Source organism: Sinohyriopsis cumingii, chromosome 2, assembly GCF_028554795.1.
Source record: "Sinohyriopsis cumingii isolate HCF-2022 chromosome 2, ASM2855479v2, whole genome shotgun sequence".
Classification (NCBI taxonomy): Eukaryota; Metazoa; Mollusca; class Bivalvia; order Unionida; family Unionidae; genus Sinohyriopsis; species Sinohyriopsis cumingii.
In genome coordinates, this window is record NC_142962.1 from 72,978,791 (window position 1) to 72,998,439 (window position 19,649).

The following is a 19,649-nucleotide window of genomic DNA, read 5'->3' on the forward strand; positions in this document are numbered from 1 at the left end:
CACCATTTTTCAGCACAGGATAGGCTTTATATGGCAGCCAGTATAAATGGTGGAGGAAGAACCTGGGAAAACCCCTGAAAGAACCACCGACCCATGAGAAGCTACCGGCAAACTTTCTCACATACCCACATTGGCCGAGCCCAAGGCTTGAACCCACACAGACAGGTGAGATGGCAGTGATCCGTAATGGTGAGCCCATTAGACCACTCAGCCAACCCCTTGCCTGCACTTGTTTACTGCCATTGATAAAGTATAAAAGAGCTTTTACTTTTACATTTTAACATTGTCAGCATTAAAGCTAACATGACTAAAGAAGTGATTTTTGTTTCTTTAATTATTATTAGATTTTGTAAAAGTTCATTCTATCTTTAGAATCTTGGCAACTTAAGTAGTTTCCAACATTCAGATTTTGAGGTTATTAAGCAGGTTATTTATTTCACTTGGATTATATTATAACAATTTCTCACAGTTTAATTTAGATGTTGATTTAATGTGTTTATGAGTGAAGGAAACCACTGTGAGTGCATATTCAAAGAATACCACTGAGAATAGATCACCATTGTATACAGGGTTCCAACCTGGGAATTTTCTGCCACCACTTGACGAAAGAAACAATTACATAATTGAGTCAAAACTGAACTGGTTGTGAGTTAAATTTATAGAGTTCTGACCGGAATATTTGGAGGTTGCAGTATGGATCATTTGGGTGCTTGTCATTGTTTAGTCAGTCCAGATGCTCAGTTGATTAGGTTCATCTAGTAGACTGGTTATTTCACAGATACCTTGATATCAGTATCATTTCTTACCTGGAAGGTATGAAAACCAGTGTAGCATCACAAGAAGCCAACATAGTGGTGGCAAAGCGTAGCTGCTTACCAGAACTTAAATGCTGTTACATTGAGTCATAACTGCATGGAATCAATGTCAGAATGATTTGTTTTCTCAGAAATTTGAGTATTACAATCTTTATGTCTTAAATATGCTGACTGACAAGTTGAAACTGTTGCGTTGATGATATTTTACTGGTATTTGCCATTTGCATTGCTTGTCACACAAGTACACAAATCTCGCAATGCACATGCTCATGACATCACAGGTCCAGTAGTCAGATACAAATTATAATCTGTTTCAAATGTTGAAGAAAAAATAAAAATATTAAATGAAAGTCGTACACTGTTTGTAATAAAAAAATAAAATTGAAGGAACACATGATTTTCTATATATTTATACTGAGAACAGCTACTTGGATTTTGTTGTATCATCTGACTACCAGATTGACACGTGCACTGAGCTTGATGAATCTGTTTCATTGTTCTTGAAATAAATATGTTGAGAATTATGTTCTTTTTGGTTTTTACAAAAGGTATCTTTCATTTGATATATCTGAAGTTTTGTACAACAGCATTAGAAAGGAGTTTGCTGTTGACGTCATGTGACTACTGGACTTAACAGAGTTTTGTGTGGTTATGTGATTAGTAATGTAAATTGCGACTACCAAGTTAGGTTCCATCTGTGCCATAGTTTCATCTAGTCTGTCAGTGGATTAAAGACATAATGATTATAATACTTGCCATTTCTGAGAAAATAAATGATTTTCCTATAGCTTTCATGCAAGTGTGACATGATGTAACATTGTTTAAGGTTCCTAGGCCTGCTGATAAACAATTACCGTATGCTGCTACCACACGCTGGCTGCAAATTCCAATTTTTTCAGTAGGTAATTGCACTGACCCCACACTCCAACCTAAATATCCAAATATAAAAAATTGGATAGGAATATTCAGAGGAAACCAAGATTACAACATGAACAAATTTGTAGTAAAAATGTTGATTCACAGAGCTGAGCTTTGGTGCTACACTTATACCGTGACATGTAGATCGGACTTGAAGTATTGGTTTCAGATCTTAATAGGTCTCTGGAGAAATGGGAGATTGTTGCCCTTGTCAATCTTTGATTATAGAGCAGCATATAAATTTGAAGGTTTTTTCATCAAAATTTAAATAACCTTTTTGTAAATAGTTTTTATAATAATGGATTTTTAACCATATTGTTTTAAAGAGTTTAGGCCATTTAAAAATCTTGTTTTGGGTTTTATTGGCACAAGATTAATTCAGGATTTGAACTTTTTACCTTACTATATACAGTTCTGATACTCTGCACTTTTTTCGTACTGTGATAATAAATGTTTACTTTGTGTAACATGCATATAGATTGCTGTCTTGATTTACAACCAATTATTCTGATTTCTTTAGAATTAAATGTTTTAAAGGTAACAAAACTAATTTATGTTCATTATGTTTTTTCCTCATACCAACATAATGCAGGTCAGCAAAGTAAAGTTAGAATTTTATTCTGTAAATTAATAGTCAGACTTGTTTCATGTGATATATTTATAGTTTAGTGCATGATTGTCTTTTCCAGCTCAGATGTTTTGGGAGAGTCTTGAAATAGAAACATCTTTAGATTTAAAAAAATGCATGTTTTATTATCTAAAATGGTCTTTAATTCCATTAATTGTTTGGTCCTATGTGAGCCTTGAAAAAATTAATATAATCCTCAAAAAACTGAAATGACCTGGAAATTTATCCTTAAAAGAGCTTGGCAAGCATGTGTATAGTATGGTCATTACAGTAGGTAATACCTAGGATCTCATGTGTAAATCAACAAGTTTGAGCACATTGCTCTTAAAGTCTCGTGTTTGTACAGCTTACCAAATTAAATTTTAATATTTAATAATAAAGAGTTCTGGGTATAACAGTCAGTCTGTACAGTTAAACCTGTCTCTAGTGGCCTGATGGGGAAAAGGCAAAACTGGCCATTGCATACAGATTCAGTTATTAAAATTGGTTCTGGAACAAACACCAAAAACACAGAATATGGTTATTATTTTTTATGTGCAATGCAAAACAAAAACATAATTATGGGTATATGTTGTTATCTCCCAAATTTATTTTCCACAAGACTACTGTATCTTGCTCACTTTAATCCATGCTATAAATGAAATCATAACCGACTTAAATATATACTGATTTTAGTTCATACAGTGAAAACAATATCTAGATTAGATGAAAAGACAATCGACTTATGTGAGATACCTCAATGAATGCAAAAGAAGCCTATATGGCAATTCATTCTGACCAGTGTACCAAAACTTCATATGCCTTTACAGAATATTGAATGACCTCGGGCCCTAATGAAAAGAGATGTAACTTGAATCTCAAAGACGAACTTTTTCTTCAGAGAAAGCTTTAATTCACAGGCAAATGGATTAAGATATATATATCTATCACACTGGCATAAGAGGTGACTTCCATTTCTGCTGCAATAACTACTTCCCCCCCATCCCCATCCAGCAAACAGATTGCTTCGAGCCCCTACGCTAATGATAAAAACCATCCTGCTCTTTAATTTGACATACTGACACCTTTGAGTTATACTATCAGTGTGACTGGTCTTAAAAGTAAAGGTAAGATAAGAAATGTTTGCACATCGATTTACATGATATTCCATGATCTATTCATTGCCTCATGAAGCAAAAATTAATTTTGCATAGACAGAACAATTAATGTAGATATGCTTATGTGACTGCTTAAGGCAGGGAGAAAACAGTTTGGACAGGGAACACGTAGCCACTGAGTACTGAAGACAGGTAACTGTTACATACAAAACATTTATATAGGAAGTTGGCAGGTGGGGTGGGAGGGGGAGGATTAGTATGGCTGTTGTAAATGGGTAACCGCTGAGTAAAGGTGACCTTAGGACAGGTTTAACTGCATTTTGATCTGCTGTACATTGGAGTTATGGGAACTACATAATACAAAAATTATGAGATTTTAGTCCTTTATAGTATACATTTGCAGTTAGTCCTGCTAACAAAATAAGCACATATCAGGTATAAGGTAACATCAGGTCAAAAGTTTGTATTACGGTACTGTCCCATATAGATGTTAACCAGAGGAGGCATTTTTATACAAAACAATATATCTATTAGCTCAGAGTACCCAGGCTCAACGAATGTGGGTATGTGAGAAAGTTTGCCAGTAGCTTCCCATAGGTTGGTAGTTCTTAACAGAGTTTTCTCTCGTTCTTCACCCACCAGATATCCTGGCTACCTTATATGGCCTATCGTGGTCAGAAAAAATGGCATTATCCAACAGCAGCAACAACAAATTCTAAATTGTATGAAAGGACATGTGCCCAAAATTGGAAAATTAATTCCTTTGGTATCATTTGTTTTTGTACTGAACAGCTTTGATTCAGAGTGATTCTTAATGAAACCAGAGGATTGTCATGAACATTTTTCACTATTTCTTCCAGGAAATGTATGAAGAGAGAGGTATCAGCTATCTCAAAGATGAAAGTGACACAGTTTTAGCTTATGAAGAGAAAGGGAAACTGACTCAATCTCCCAACACAAGTCATCAAGATAGAGAAGCCAGTGCTCTGCTGGGGATGAACAGAATTCAGCAGATTGAGATGGTGCAAGGTAACAGTGATCTTCCATTTTCTGTTGTCCTTTTTATCTCTCATACCTGCCATATTCCCAGACAGTGTTTTGAGGATTTTGAGATTCAAAAAGTGTATTCTGAGGTCCCAAGGAAAGAAAGTGCATATGACCTTTAAAAAAAAGTGATGTCATCCAATTGGGAATAAACTATCTATTCATATAAGTCTCTTGAAAATTATTGGAACTTAAAATCCAATAAAAGAAAATAACTTGTCTGTTTTATAACATTTAATACATTTATAAAGAAAAATGTAGTGGGTAGACATGGCATTGTTAAATATCATCACCATAGATATATATTTGCAAACACATATGAACATCTACACTGTCATTAAAAAAAACAACCTAATTTTCTGCCTTTAAAATCCATTGGTTGGCAAAATACAGGCATAATTCAGTGATTTTTTTTCATGTTTATTTTGCTTCTCTGTGACCATAATCCAATTTTTCTCAATATGGTCCATTTTTTCAGTCATCTCTGATCTAGTTTTTAAATAGGGGTCTGTCCAGTCCCATTCTGCAATAGTATAACAGTATAAATATGATCCTTATAATGGTACATGTTCCATATGTCATGTAAGAGATGATCGTTGTAATGATTATTCTGATTGGTCAAGGTTTCTACTCAGCCAATGAATCTTTGCAAAATGGAAACTGATGGAAGAGCGCATGTTTGCCAAACATGGTGTCTGGAATTATTAATAGAAACATGGACACAAAACATTTGAAAAATATGTGGCAATGGGAATGATTTGAATTTAAAGTTGATGGGACTGTAGTTGGTCAGTTTGTAAAAAGAATGAATGCCAGAGGACTAGCATTTTATGATCTTTGCCAGAATGATTTGAATTACTAACACCAGCTTCTGCATCTAACATGTTAAATGAAAAGTGGTTGGACCTCTAAGATTTGGAATTTAAAAGATTCCAAAGTAATTACCTTCAAGAATTTAAAGAGGGGCAACACATAATGGTAGGGAAGCGATGATATTGTTGCCAGATACCTATGTCGGTCAAAGATAGTCCTGTTTTTCCTGAGTTGTTTTTCATGGCCAACAAGTAGAGTCATCCATGAATGTCATGAATGATAGATATTATTAATTTTAGATCAGGTAGAATAAAATGAAAAGAAAATTTGATATAGAGCCCACAGAATCATTGGTTACAAAATACATGTAATGTGTGCTTCAAAAATTTACAAATTATTGTGACTGAGTTATTGTTTGAACACTGACATGCACATATAATAGCTTTAGCACTAATATTATTGGAGAACAGATTGATGCAACAAAGAACATTGTAAAATTCTTCAGGTATTATTTACAGTTTGGTAAATGTATTTTTCAAATTTTTGTTTTTGTTTGAATGAAGTAGCAACATTTCTAAATAATATGATAATAAGGGCAACCAGGAGCAGTTTTGTATGCTCTCAGAGACTCAGTGGCCCCCTGTACCCCTGGTGAGGGGTTGTGCACCTTAAGAACCTGCTTGAGAAAGACACCCAGAACCCTCCATTCACATTTCCATTTTTTTTTTTTTTTTTTTTGTTTTTTGTTGTGATTTTTTTTTAAATTTAAATAACCAAAATCATGTCTGTTAGATGCAGGCTGTGCTGTTGTAAATAGTTAAGTAGAGCTGGGGGTGGGAGCTAAAGTTAATGCATGTGTCATTTGTGTTCATCTGTGCAGTCATTAGAGACTGGATGGTGCTGTTGTTCAATCTTCCCTACTGGATTCTTTGAGTGAATTCTGAACAGAACTGAATTTTTCTTGCCAGCCTTAATAATAGCATTATTAAAACTATCCAATGCAGTTTGGCAATTGAGATATTTTGCAGAGAAAAAGAATATAAATCATATTTAGGACTGACAATCTCATTGGAGGAGGAGGGTGGTATAATGTTTTCAATTTTAATGGGGTTATTATAGGTAATATAGCACTAATAAATGCTTATGTCCAGTACAGATGTCAGTGTTTTATAAATACAAATCAACATGAGTGTGTAATCAGTATTGTCTTTCAGTCAATCTATCTCATGGCTAAAATCATCCTGAAAAGCATGGTTCAATTAATAATTGGTATTTGAACAGACTAAAGGGAAAACAGTCCTCTTTAAAAAGTGTTAATAATCAGTACAGAAGAATAAAAATGAATATTCAGATTCTTGTGAATGAAAGCAGTAATGGACACAATTATGTTTATTGGACATCATATGTCAATTTAAGTACGTCTTGTGGCTGAAGATATGATTGCCAACATCATGTGAAATGGAAAAAAGATTCCTAGAATTATATTGAGTAAGAGATAGCAACAAGCCATAGTGCTGCATAGGGCTTGGAACTGAAGTATTTGCAACTGTACTAGAGGTAAATACGGTCTACTTCTACTTTACAAACTTTTCATTTGGACATAATAATGTTTTTCATTGCTCTATATTTTGTATATCAAACTTTTCAAATACGTGTTTTCCAACTTTACAATAGCAGAATATGTTATTTTGTTACACCTTACTGAAAACCAGTAAAACTTGTGAGAAAAAAATAAGCTGCCTTACTGAGACGGTCTTGTTAGGGTTTGCAGGTGTGACAATATGAATATTTAGTTCAGACTGTCAAATATGTTCTGGTTTGTATTAGTGTTACCTACTGGTGGTACTGCTGTTTTGATGGATGTCATACACACGAGAATGACTTATGTTGATGTATTGATTGCAGTATTTGCAAAGAATGAAATCTTCCCTTAGTACTGTGCTTCACAAAGTCCAATTCCCTTAATCATGAGTTCTGAAGTTATGCTGGCTTTGCTTGCATCACAGATAGTTCATTGTTTCCTGAATCGCAAAAAATGTGTTTTGCCATTTTGTCTGCAAAAATGAATCACTCAAACACTATTTAGGCAACTGAAAAGGATCTTTCTTTGATAAACAGTAGAACTTTGATTATCCATCAGGGTGTGGGACTGAGACCATGATGGATATGAGAATTGATGGATAATAGAATATATACATTAAAAATATCATACGTTAGACCAGGTCATCAAAAAGTCATAATATCTACATATGTACATGTACCTATGTTTAATATTTTGACATACAATGCCCTAACGGTTAACAGAGACTGACAGTTAATAGGGTGACGGATAATCAAAGTTCTGCTGTATGGAGTAAAATTGTAAATATTCTCATTCCAGGCAGTGATGTGTAATAACCTTTATTCTTCAACACCCATCCCTTTGATCTGCCTGTAACTTACAGTGAATTGAGTTGTTCCACTTTGTGAGCTTTACCTATGCAAATTAGCCTAATTGGCTCCCTGACAGCAGTCTTCAAACAACTTAACACATCTCCCTTGCTATTGACATCAGATTAAATAATATGTGAAATGGTGGTTGTTTAAACCTTGCCATTTAATTGTCTATATGTCAATTAACTGTGTAAACTGACTCAAGGATAGATGTACATAAGCTCAAAGCAGGAATGTTTACCATTTATGCATGTCACATGTTACAGGCATATATTGAGGTGGGTTGGGGAGTCTCTAAAAAAAAATCATGGTTTTGGTGTGACACATCATGGTATGGCAGGTATGATCTGTCTTTCATTCAGTTGTTCTCTTGTTTCAGTTCATGGAAGCATTATTATTCCTGAAGAATTAGTGTACATAGAGAAGACAGTGTAGAGATGGAATTGGGTGGGATGTGAACTATGGTATATAAGAGCACATAGAAACGGGGAGTATTATGTACAGTGGATCTAAAACCAGTGGCTTAGGTGCTGTATGATGTATCTTGTCTTTTCTATACTCGACCTACAAAGATGTAGTATAGCATTAAAATTTATAAAACTGTTTTGGAAATAAAATTCCTTCAAACTGATATCTTTTTTTTACAGGATATATGGACATGAAATCTCAGCTCAGTGAATATTTGAAAAAATTTGCAGAGAATGGGAAGGTAATTTTTTATGTTTCAAAAAATAAATTTGTTAAATACTATTAATCATAAAAGATCCATAATTTTTCTTGAACAATTGTTCCCTTTGGTATCTGTGCAGTATATGCATCAACCTTTATAATCACCTTCCCCCAGCATAGTTTTGTACACTGCAATATGTCCATCTGCCAATTACACTTTGGTATTAGGACCATCATTCCAAACTACTGGTATCACTGCCATCTCAACTCTGTTTGCGTGGGTTCGAGTCCAAAGCTCGGCTAGCGTGGGTACATGGGAAGGCCTGCCAGTAGCTTCTCGTGGGTTGGTGGTTCTTACCTGGGTTTTCCAGGGTTCTTCCTCCACCATTAATAATGGCCACCATGTATAGCCTATCTTGTGCTGAAAAATGGCGTTAAACCCTAGAACAACAACAACAACAAAACTACTGGTGATATTTTTATAAAATTTAACCCAGATATCCATTGTGATGATATACTATACAGTTTATTGTACACAGTACTAGTGATGGGAATCAGTTAGAATTTCATATCAATAATCGGTTCCTTTTAACCAACTGATAATTTCATTATAATTGGTTGCTAAGAACCAATTGTACATTTTGTTTGTTATACAGTTATATCTTTGCTCAGAAGTTCAAAACATTAATAAATGTACAAAAGTAATAATTTTTATTGACACGTATACTTTAATGTGATACAAATATTACGTTTTTTTTAAATTGTGTTTGTTTTGTTCAACATGTTAAATGAAAGCAACTATGGCTGATCAATTTTATGCAACTGAAAAACTTGCAATTCCCCAAAACCGTTTTATTCATGTGATGGGTATATCAGTGTCTGTCATTTAAAGTATATAAGGTCATACTTTTCTTGTTTGTCAGTATTTACTAATACTGTGATCAAAGGATTTTACATTTAAACTGAACCACAATCATTGAAAATTGTTTTTTTGTTTATTTTTATTAACTCAACAATTTAACAGCAAAATCATGTAATCATAAATATGTTTCCAAATTATAAAAGATTTGTACCTACAGAATATGGTTTGGTATCACATTTGTAAGTTATGAAGGGAATAAATAATTCAGTTCAACTGTAGTGGATTGAAATTCCTATAGCTCAACGTTTACATAGGATTTTTACTAACTTTGTGCTTTGCATGCAGCTGAAAAGAAGAAACAAACTTAGGATTCTGGTCTTTATTACAGTACATACTGGAGTACATGTTTACTGAAAATAAAGAAAAAATAAAATGTTTCCCCTCATTGATTTCAATCAAAATAGCTGGACCTACCTTAGTTTGCATACTCCTTTCTGCAAGTTTGCATACGACCTTTGTATTATCTAAATTCTACTTTATCGATGGTCTCTCCTTTGCTTTATAAAAATCATAAGTCCAGTCATGAGAATGAGCTTTTCAACCAGCTTTTTGATCCATGGCATGTATATCAGGTCTAGCGGCCTTTTTAAAATGTCCTTGAAATCGTACATTTTCTTCTCAACAAAAAGAGAAGGGGAACAAATTAGTCTGTGCCAAGTGCTCCAGAGTTGTCTCCCTTGAAGCATAATCGATGATTGAGTTTCACAATGGATTGTCTTATTGGTTTGCTTAACCAAACTGGTTTTCACTTATAATCAATAATTGGAACAGCGCTACACAGTACATGTATTTAGATTTCTTGCCCTAAGGTGAAATTTCATTGCAAGGTGAACTGTACATTTCTAGTATGATTCATTTGGTTGGTATGGTAGATGTGCTACAGGCTGCAAGCAAGACATGATAATGAATAAAACATTTTACCAGCAAATGTGTCATTTTAAGGTTTTTGTCTTTACAGATCCAGTTTTGTCTGAACCATTTGCACTTTCTCCATTAGTATTGCATCTCCACTTCAGCAGTTCCTTGTTACCAGCATAACTCAGCAACAATTCAACAGATTATTATGTAATTTTATGTGTACACTGTCTCATAGCCTGGGATGTTTCCTTTTTGTTGTTTTGTCACCTCAACACCATTTTGAATACATTTATTGCCTCTTGACAATTAACATTATTTTAATAGCAGTAATACTTAACCTGTCACTATTGCCTTGCTTACCTCTTCTGGGAGACAAGTCCTCTCATCTGTTGCAAAATCCTATTTTGGCAGTTTATTCTCATTATTAATAAAGTGATTATCCCCTCAGTCCATGCAAATTTTGATGTTTTGTTTTAAAGGGAAAAAAACTAATAACTTTTTTTTATAGCTTCATTGTTGGTTTCAAGGAGTTTGTTGCACTTTACTAATCAGCAGTACCCAATTCATTTATCTCTTCTCCCTTTAGATGATAGGATGTCATATATACTCACTTATAAGTAGTTTTTTTATTTTTACTCTAAATTTGATTCCTGCATAAATAAAACCACGACATACAAAAGATTTTATTAATCTGGCATTAATCTTTTGCAGCACACACAAAATTTCATAAATCTAACCCTAATCTCTTAGCTTGTAAAGGTAGCATGCCACTGTTTTCCTAGTAAACATTCCTTTGATCCAGCCACAGATTTGGTACTATTTCTGGGCCAAGTAGAGTCCCTATATGAAAATGATGCCAGTCTAACATACAGTAAGATTACCACACTGGCCATCTTGAAAATCCTGTTCTTGATATTCATCCAGAATAGAATGTGATATTGGAATGAGGTTTTAACCAGAAAACTTCATATGCTGTCTAGTTGGGCTGTCTGACTTTAAATATGGCCACAGTGGTAGCCATCTTGAAAATATCATCAGCACTTAGGAAAAATTGAAAATCATATCAACATTTCATTTCACTAGAAAACATGGTGTCTATTTGGTCCTAAACAAAAATTATGTTAATCTGACATTGACTCCCATTATGACCACTGATGTGGCCATCTTCAAGATCTTGTTGCACCTTCAGAATTGATGGCCATGTCAACATAGGCTTTTCACTAGCAGATTTATTTTTATGTTGGGTTTGTCAAAAATGAAAATGGTGCCCTGGAGACAACTAATATGGCTGCTACAATGGACATACTGTAATCTTGTTGTGTCTAATTCTTCTGAATGGATGGTTGTATTAGCATGGTGTTTTCACTAAAAGTTTTCTAATGGTGTCTTCTTTGTCCTGAATGAAAATGGTTCTGTTTTTGCACCCAGTATGGCCACCATAGTGGCAAATTTGAAAATCTTGTCACTCACAAAAATCACAGATGGTTTTAACACAAAGCAGTTAAAAAGAAGACAGTCTTGAATTCCGAAAGTCATTTTAGACAGTAGTGCATAGTGCTTTAAGAGATTCTAGTTTCAGTATGGCCCAACGTTTTCACAAAAAGGTACTGGAAAGACTCTAGGTGTTGGTTACTGTAGTCATTGTAGAAGATATTAATTAGTTCATGATTAAAAATAAAGATGGCTAAATCTCTTTTGTTGTTACGACATGGAAAGACCTTTTATTTGATGATAAAGTTCATATACAGTATGTGCTTAACCAATTTTATTTACAGGGAATATCCAGTATTTTGCAAAGAAAACATTACAACATATAAAAATCAAGGATAAATTATTTGATAGGTTTATATTTTGTCTAACCATTGGGGTAATATTTTGTGTCAGTTAAGAGGGGTAAACATTAGTGGAACCTTGGTAAAATGATAAACTTTTTAAACCAGTATTTAATATTGATCACAGAGTATAGTAGTTTAGGCTGATTTCAATGTATTTAAAAAGTCCTACTGCCTAATATTCATCTTTATATTATTAGTACAGTGTAATAGAGATCTGTTGTTCTTTCCTTGTACCATAAAATAGATCAGTTTAATTTTCATATGATGTGAACAAACTTTATTTGCTATCAAGATTTACTGTGGTTAATGTGATACTCATATACATTTTTTAATGTGAACTAAGGCTGATGTAAAACATCTGTTTGTAGCTAATACTGAGATTACTCTAATTTAACACAGTGTTTAATTCCTGGACAATATTTATGATCTTTTGATGATATCAGAAACAAAATCATGCAAAAAGAAGTAAATTCTATAGAATTTTGTCAACAGTTGCAATTGTTCATAATGTTTTCACAGGTTGTTCGTGAAGAAGATATTCGAGAGTTCTTCAGTCAGATGCAAGCAAGGAAGAGACAGAGGACTGGAGGAGCACCACAGTATTTCTGCCACTGAAACATTACAAAACAGCTGGGTTTTAAATTTATTATATTCTTTGTTTTGCATTTTAATCACAATTTGGTTTCCTCGCAGTTGCATGGAAAGATTGTGATACATTTTACAGTTTGGGATCAAATATACATTGTCAGCATCATGGCTGGTACATGCATGTTTCTTGCTATTCACTAAAATCTAAATTTTCATTTCAGTGCCATTTCAGAGTCTGACTTTTTTGGGATGGAAAGTCCAGGCACTGTTGAATAAATTGGGCATTTAAATGTTTACACATTTCAGCCATATTTGATCAAATAATCTGTTTTGTACAAATCTAGTTTGTTTTCAGAAACCAAATTCACCAATGAGAAAAATATTTACTATCTGATTTTTCAAATGAATCTTGTTTAACACTGTAGTCATATTATGGGGGGAGGGATACTCTTGCAGTTACATAACTGCGTTTCGACCTGCATTATCCTAAATTTTGTTCAGATTTATTATTATAATTGCATTAGAACTTGTTTTAAAGGAGCCTAAGGGACAAGGAAGTGATAAATCTGTAATTTCTTTTTCTTTATAAACTGAACATAATTTTACAGTAAGATTGCCATTACTATTTTTTTATATCCAAGAATGATATATAGCCATGGTCTTCCCAGGTATTTTCCCTGTGGTCCTCTGTAGTAAAAGCACGGTGAAAAATGAGCAAGTGATGACAGTTAAAGTCAGTTCTGTTGAATTTAGTTAGTGTTATGAGGATTTTTTCTCAGTTTTAATCAAACATTTCACTGGAATCTTTCATAAAGTTTTTAAACATATTCATATCATAAGCTGGTTTCATTGTTTAACTTTGAGCATGTGATCTTAATATTCTGCCACTTTTAAAGAGTTTGTAGGCAGTGAAACAATTTTTATGATAATTATTTTCTTAATTCAACTATAAAAAGACTTGTGTTCAAAACTTTATTGTTGTCTCATGAAATAAAAAAATTAAAATGTTAGAGTTTTGACTCTTTATGCACACACACAAACATATACACACGTACACTTTCAAAATATGACACTGCTCCCATGGCCTAGTGGTTAGAGCATCTGCCTTGGATACGGAAGGTCGTGGGATCAATCCCTGGCCAAGTCGTACCAGAGATGGTACGGAAAGTTGCCTCTCTTGGCGTTCAGCATTAAGAGGTTAGTGTTAGGACTGGTCGGCCTGGTGTCAGGATAATGTGACTGGGTGGGACATCATGGTACGTTTCTGCGGCATGGCCCCAGTGCTGCTACATTGCAGATATCGTAGCGATATGATTGAACAATTGTTAAAGCTACATTGAAAAACAAAATCACATCACAAATCACATCAAAATATCATGACTTTCAGAGTGTTGGTGTAAAGCAATCTGATATAGATATACTGTTTGTATATCAAATTGTGATTTTCCCATGGCATATCAATATGCACATAATTATGGTTTTAACAGTAGACTATTGCTTCTGTTCACTCTAGATTAGTGATGAATTTACACTTATTCATTACTAATAAAAGAGCAAGAAGAAACATTAATAACTCTGTCTGTTTCCCTCTCTCTCTTTCTTATGCCAAGCAACCTTGAGGAACCAGAGGCATTATAATATGTGTAATGTGTACCTTTTGGATTTTTTTATATGTGAACACGATACTGATGATGCAAAATTACAATTTGACTTTCATATTGTAAATTTCTTGACCCTGTGGCACACACACATACTGTAATCTGTTTAGTGACTATTTTCCATGTTTTAAAATACATAATAAGGCTCTAAAACAAATTATTATATTATGTCAGAAGGTCTCTCTTCTATTCCCTTTCTCTCACTGTACTAGTTGGTCAGTCAGCACGTAAGTATTACCTAGATTGATCCAGATTATTCATTCTCCTCTGCCAATGGAAATTTGTTAGTAAAAACTGACACACTAATTGACAAACAAAGAAACAGAAAGATGGATTTGACAATTAATCCCATGGTGAGTCCACCCTCTCTTGATCTCTCTCTCAACCATTGTTATCTGGACTTATTATGTGATGGCAAAACATCTAATACAGGGACACAGAGAGTTTGAGGATAATGCTCGGTAGTTATGGTAAGTAAAGCATGATATTCAATTAGATCAACTGTAAATAAATGTTTCTATTATCTATTTTGGATTCATTCTTCAGCTGTTCACCACTCAAAGTACTCACCAGTGATTGAATGGCTGCATTTTCACTGTTCAGGATTTTAGTCATAGAGTGTAGTGTTGTACTTTCTTCATTTAAGCGTTTCGTTTTATTTAGAAATAAGAATGAAAATAAAATTGAAAAAAAGGAGCATATTAACAGTTTCCGAAATGATTGTGAAAAGCTACAATAGCTGCAGAACATTTTGTAGGGGACATACTGGCAAAGGAATATTTTACTCCCTCCATCAGTACTTTCCTGTAATCAATCTTAACTCTGTTGGAATGTAAATACATGTATGTGTATAATTTTTAATTGCAATAAAACAACTGAAGAATTTGACCAAAATTTCATCTGAAATTAAGTTGTACAATTTCAAGTGGGAAAATAGCACTCTATAAAACAGAAATAAAGCTTTGCAAACTTTTAGTTATAACAAAATTATTATAAATACAGTACAAGTTAGTAATGTTATAATTATTATACACCTGCCACAAAGCAGAACCACTGATGATGTTGCTGATCCATCCATCAAGATCACAGTTGCTGAAATAGAAGAAATGGTTTTTGTACACAAATTTAAGTTCTTGACCAGTATCATCATCAAGTTTTGTTGACGGCTTGCACTAGGTATTATAGCCTAATGATTTGGGGGTCAAAAGACTAGATCACTGTGTCAGAAAAAAAGAAATGGTGTTTGCATGATTTGAGTTTTGGACTAGGTACCTTGACCAGAGTTTATGGATGGCTTGCACTTACAATATGGAAGAGTGCTTTTGATTGCAAGTTCAAAGTTTAATGTCATTGTGACTCTGAGAACAAGAGTCACTCGAAAGGATGGATGTTCTACTGGCCGAAAAGAATTTCCAGGAATTCAAGATAAGAACATTTCTTCCTTTTAAAAGCAGTGTTAAACCATCTCTGATATTCATCACTGATTACAAGATTTGTAATTAGCTGATGTAATGGGTATCTCAGATGTAACATTGGCATCATTTCATTTAGGACCAACTGGACATTATGAGAAGCTTTTTACTGAGAACCCCATGTTCATATGACCATACAGGACGGAGCAGTTATAACAAGATTTTCAGGGTGACTGCCATATTGGATGTACAAGTGGCACCATTTTCATTTAGGACCAACCGTAAAAGAAGAAAAACTTGTGCACCATATAAAGTCTTTTTATATATAAAAAAACCCATGTCAGTATGACTTTATGTTCAGAAGGAATAGTGTTAACAAGATTTTCAAGATGACAGCAGTGACAGCCACATATATCGTGATATAGGTGACATTTGACAGTATGACAAATTGACATTATAACAAAAAAGCTTGTTTTGAAAATCCCATGTTGATTTAGAAATCAGTGAGAGAAGTAAACAACTTTTTATTTAATTTTTATTCTCGGAGTAAAATGATTGGTTTTTATCAAGCTCCTAGTGGGGCTTCATGATTTTTTTAATATGTAAATAGCCTGTGATTTCAGAAATTGCGCATTAGTTAGGTTTAATAGTGATGCTTAGAGAGAGAGATCTCACTTGGGCTTTCTTCTTTACGCTGGAAAGAGTCTGTTGTGGCAGCTTAGAGTTATAATTATTATTCAGATTATTTGGATTCTAAAAGATAAAATCTTTTTCCTGGAAAGATTTGAATGCTCATACAGAATTCTTGGACAAAGACATTTATTTTAAATTTTATTTGGAAATTCAAACACCAGAATATTATTGACTGGAATAAAAAAAAAACTGTAGATGATACAACACCATAAAAGCTACAGTATACGTGATCGCCTTCCATTACGGATTTTTCGTCGGAACTTGAACATTAATTCTTTAGAACATTATATTACTAGGACTTCTAAAATTTAATTTGTGGATTCTTCTTGGATTATTTTGGATTTGATTCTTAAAACCTTAAGTTCTTTTTTTAAAAATAATTTTTCAGTATTTTTTTCCCAGGAAAATGAAATATTTGTTAATTTTTTCAAAGCTTGTTGTTTTCACTCTTTCTTTTGTTACTTGTTTATTAGAGCCTAGGCAAGTAACATAAGAATTAGGTTGCTCATCCTCGATTTTTCAGTTTTGGCTAAAATATTTCAGAAAACTTTTTGAAATTTGAATTCCCCATATTTTTGAAATCTTTAGTGAAATCGGCAAGCGTTTTCTAAAATGTCATCAAAAGTGGAAACCTTTCTTTCAAGTCATATCCAGGACCAATTAGACCTGTTCAAAAAAGATCAAATTAATTCATCTTGCCAGAAACTATGATCTTTCTGAGGTAAAGGCTTCCTTAAGGAAGCAAAAAATAACAAATATTGTGATCCAGTACTTGGTAGAAAAGAATGTTTTGGATAAAAGTGCTTTTGGTTTTGATCAATAAGTCTGTATCAGACTCTGATATAAAAGTAAAGGAATAGGAATTAAAATACAAGATGGAATTGGAGTTAAAGAAGCTGGAACTTCAAAATGATGAAGATAAACAAATGCATTTACAAACAAAAGAAAAAGAGAAAAAAAGACATGCTGCTACAAAAAAATGCATTTACGCTTGTAAAAAAAAAGAAAAGAAAGAAAAATGCAGTTACAAGAAAACCAAATGCAGTTACATTATGAGAAAGAGGAGAGAGAGAGAGAAAGAAAAACAAGTGCAGTTACAAGAAAAACAAATGTGATTAGATAAGGAAGAAAGAAAAAGGGGGAATATCAATTTAGAATGAAAGAATGGAGCTGGCAAGTGAAAAGCACATTCCCACTTAAAATACAAATTTGTTTCGATGTTGCAAGGAATATTAGGTTAGTGCCCCCTTTTAGAGAAAAAGATGTAGACAAATATTTTCCTTATTTTGAAAAAGTTGCTGAAAATTTGAAATGGCCAAAGGAGCATTGGGCTCAATTATGACAATGTGTACTTATTGGTAAAGCTAGTGATATTTACTGTTCACTGTTAGTTCAATAATGTGGCGACTATGATAGGTTAAAGAAAGCATCTTAACACATTAACCCCCTAGCGACAAGTTAACGTGGCAGGAGGTAGTAGCCTACTGCCGAGCTCTGTAGCGTCATGGTCATGCATGATACACTAAAGTGAGTGGTATTATAGAAAGGTAGACAGATGTAGCTCTACAATGATAACAAATAATCTGGAATTGCTAGTTGCACTACAAAATACAGAGGGAAAAACCTCATTTTTTGGACCCGATTTATTTCTACCCAAAATTTGTCCGTTGTCGGAATCCGATTTTGTGTCCGGATTTTAAACTTTTTAGTCTCAGATCTAATGCAAACCGGTATGAACTGCAAACAGATGAACCTTTGCAAAAAGTAGGATAAGATGGGCATTTGGAATAAAGAGTGGTCTCCATAAAAAGAAATAATGGCTCCGTTTAGCAAAAGAAAAAAAGAACTCAAACTTTACCCTTCTGCTCGTGCGCGAGACAAATAACCAATGAAAAACGATGTTTCTAACACAACTAGGCAGTATGTTATTGAAAGATCACCTGGGATTTGGTGTTTTCAGATCTATTCAGAAATACCTTTCAAAACATGTTTCCTACTCTAATTTCTGGCGAAAACGACAAAAACCTCCAGGGGTTAAAGGGTTATGAGTTAGTTCCTGAAGCTTATTGGCAAAACTTCAGAAACTATAATTTAACAAAATAAGCTGGACAAGCTCATGTTGAATTTGCTAGAGAAAAAGCAGTGATTTGAAAGATGGTGCTTAGCCAAGAAAGTTGAGTGAGATTATGAAAGTCTCAAACAACTTATATTACTTGAAGAGTTCAAGAACTTTGTCCATAGTGACATTAAGACTTATCTTGAAGAGCATCAGATCGAAACCTTGGAAAATGCTCCTTGGGCTGCTGATGAGTATTCTTTAACTTATAAAGTTACTTTTATAAATAAGACTTTCACTCAAGAGTCTTCTGGCAGAAAAGTATTTAAGCCTAATACAAACCCTTCTAAATCTCAAACTTGCACAACTTTTAAAAATCAAGCTTAAGATTAGTTTGACCAAAGATCCGTGTCTTTTCCTACATGTACCTATTGTAAAAAGAAAGGACACATTATTTCTGATTGTTAGAAATTGAAAAATAGGCATCAGAATCAAGACAGAACTATTCCAAATGCTCTTATTTCTAAGAGGTCATGGTCACGGTCATGTATTGAAAGCAATACATTTGTTGGGTCTAATTTGATTATAGAGAATTGTGAACCATTCATATCGAAGGGTTCTATATCACTCTTGGGTGATTTGGCCAATCCTATCCCTATTAAAATTTTAAGGGACACAGAAGCTTCTCAGAGTCTTTTATTATCAGGTACTTGACCTTTTTCTGAGAAGTCTTCTTTAATGAGAGTGTTCTTATTCATTGGAGTGGAGTGTGGCTTTGTTAATGTTCCTCTCCATTGTGTAAACTTGTTATCAGACTTAGTCTCAAGACATGTGACAGTCGACACAGTGTCTGTTTTACCCATTGAGAGCATTCATTTATTACTAGGCCTAGCTGGAGATAAGGCTGTGGTTAATCCACTTATAACTGACAAACCTTGCTTGGATCAGAAAGTCGATCCAATTGAAAAAGAATTCCCTGATTTATTCCAAGCCTGTGCAGTTACCAGAGCTATGGCAAAGAAAGCTCTTGAGAATGATGTTGAGAAGGAAAGTATTCCTTTAGCTGACACATGTATTGCTCAGGCTTTTGATGAGGTCACTTTCACTCCTTGTTTGGACAAATCAGAAGGTATTGATCACAGTGATCCTCTTTTAACTATTCATTCTCTTTATTCTAATCAGAGTGACAAACGACTATCACTTGTCGTCG

General features: G+C 33.9%; 1 protein-coding gene across 2 annotated transcripts in view; it reads left to right on the forward strand.

Moving 5' to 3' along the window:
* LOC149805164 (putative E3 ubiquitin-protein ligase UBR7) overlaps positions 1–13,630 on the forward strand; it is a 52,095-nt gene extending 38,465 nt beyond the window's left edge. For both annotated transcript variants that reach the window (XM_089947939.1, XM_089947947.1), the window contains exons 9-11: positions 4,319–4,487; positions 8,396–8,457; positions 12,552–13,630. In XM_089947939.1, the coding sequence (XP_089804065.1) occupies positions 4,319–4,487; positions 8,396–8,457; positions 12,552–12,647 (327 nt within the window). In that variant the 3' untranslated portion in view covers positions 12,648–13,630. The remainder of the gene's footprint in view (positions 1–4,318; positions 4,488–8,395; positions 8,458–12,551) is intronic.
* The last annotated feature ends 6,019 nt before the right edge of the window (positions 13,631–19,649 follow it).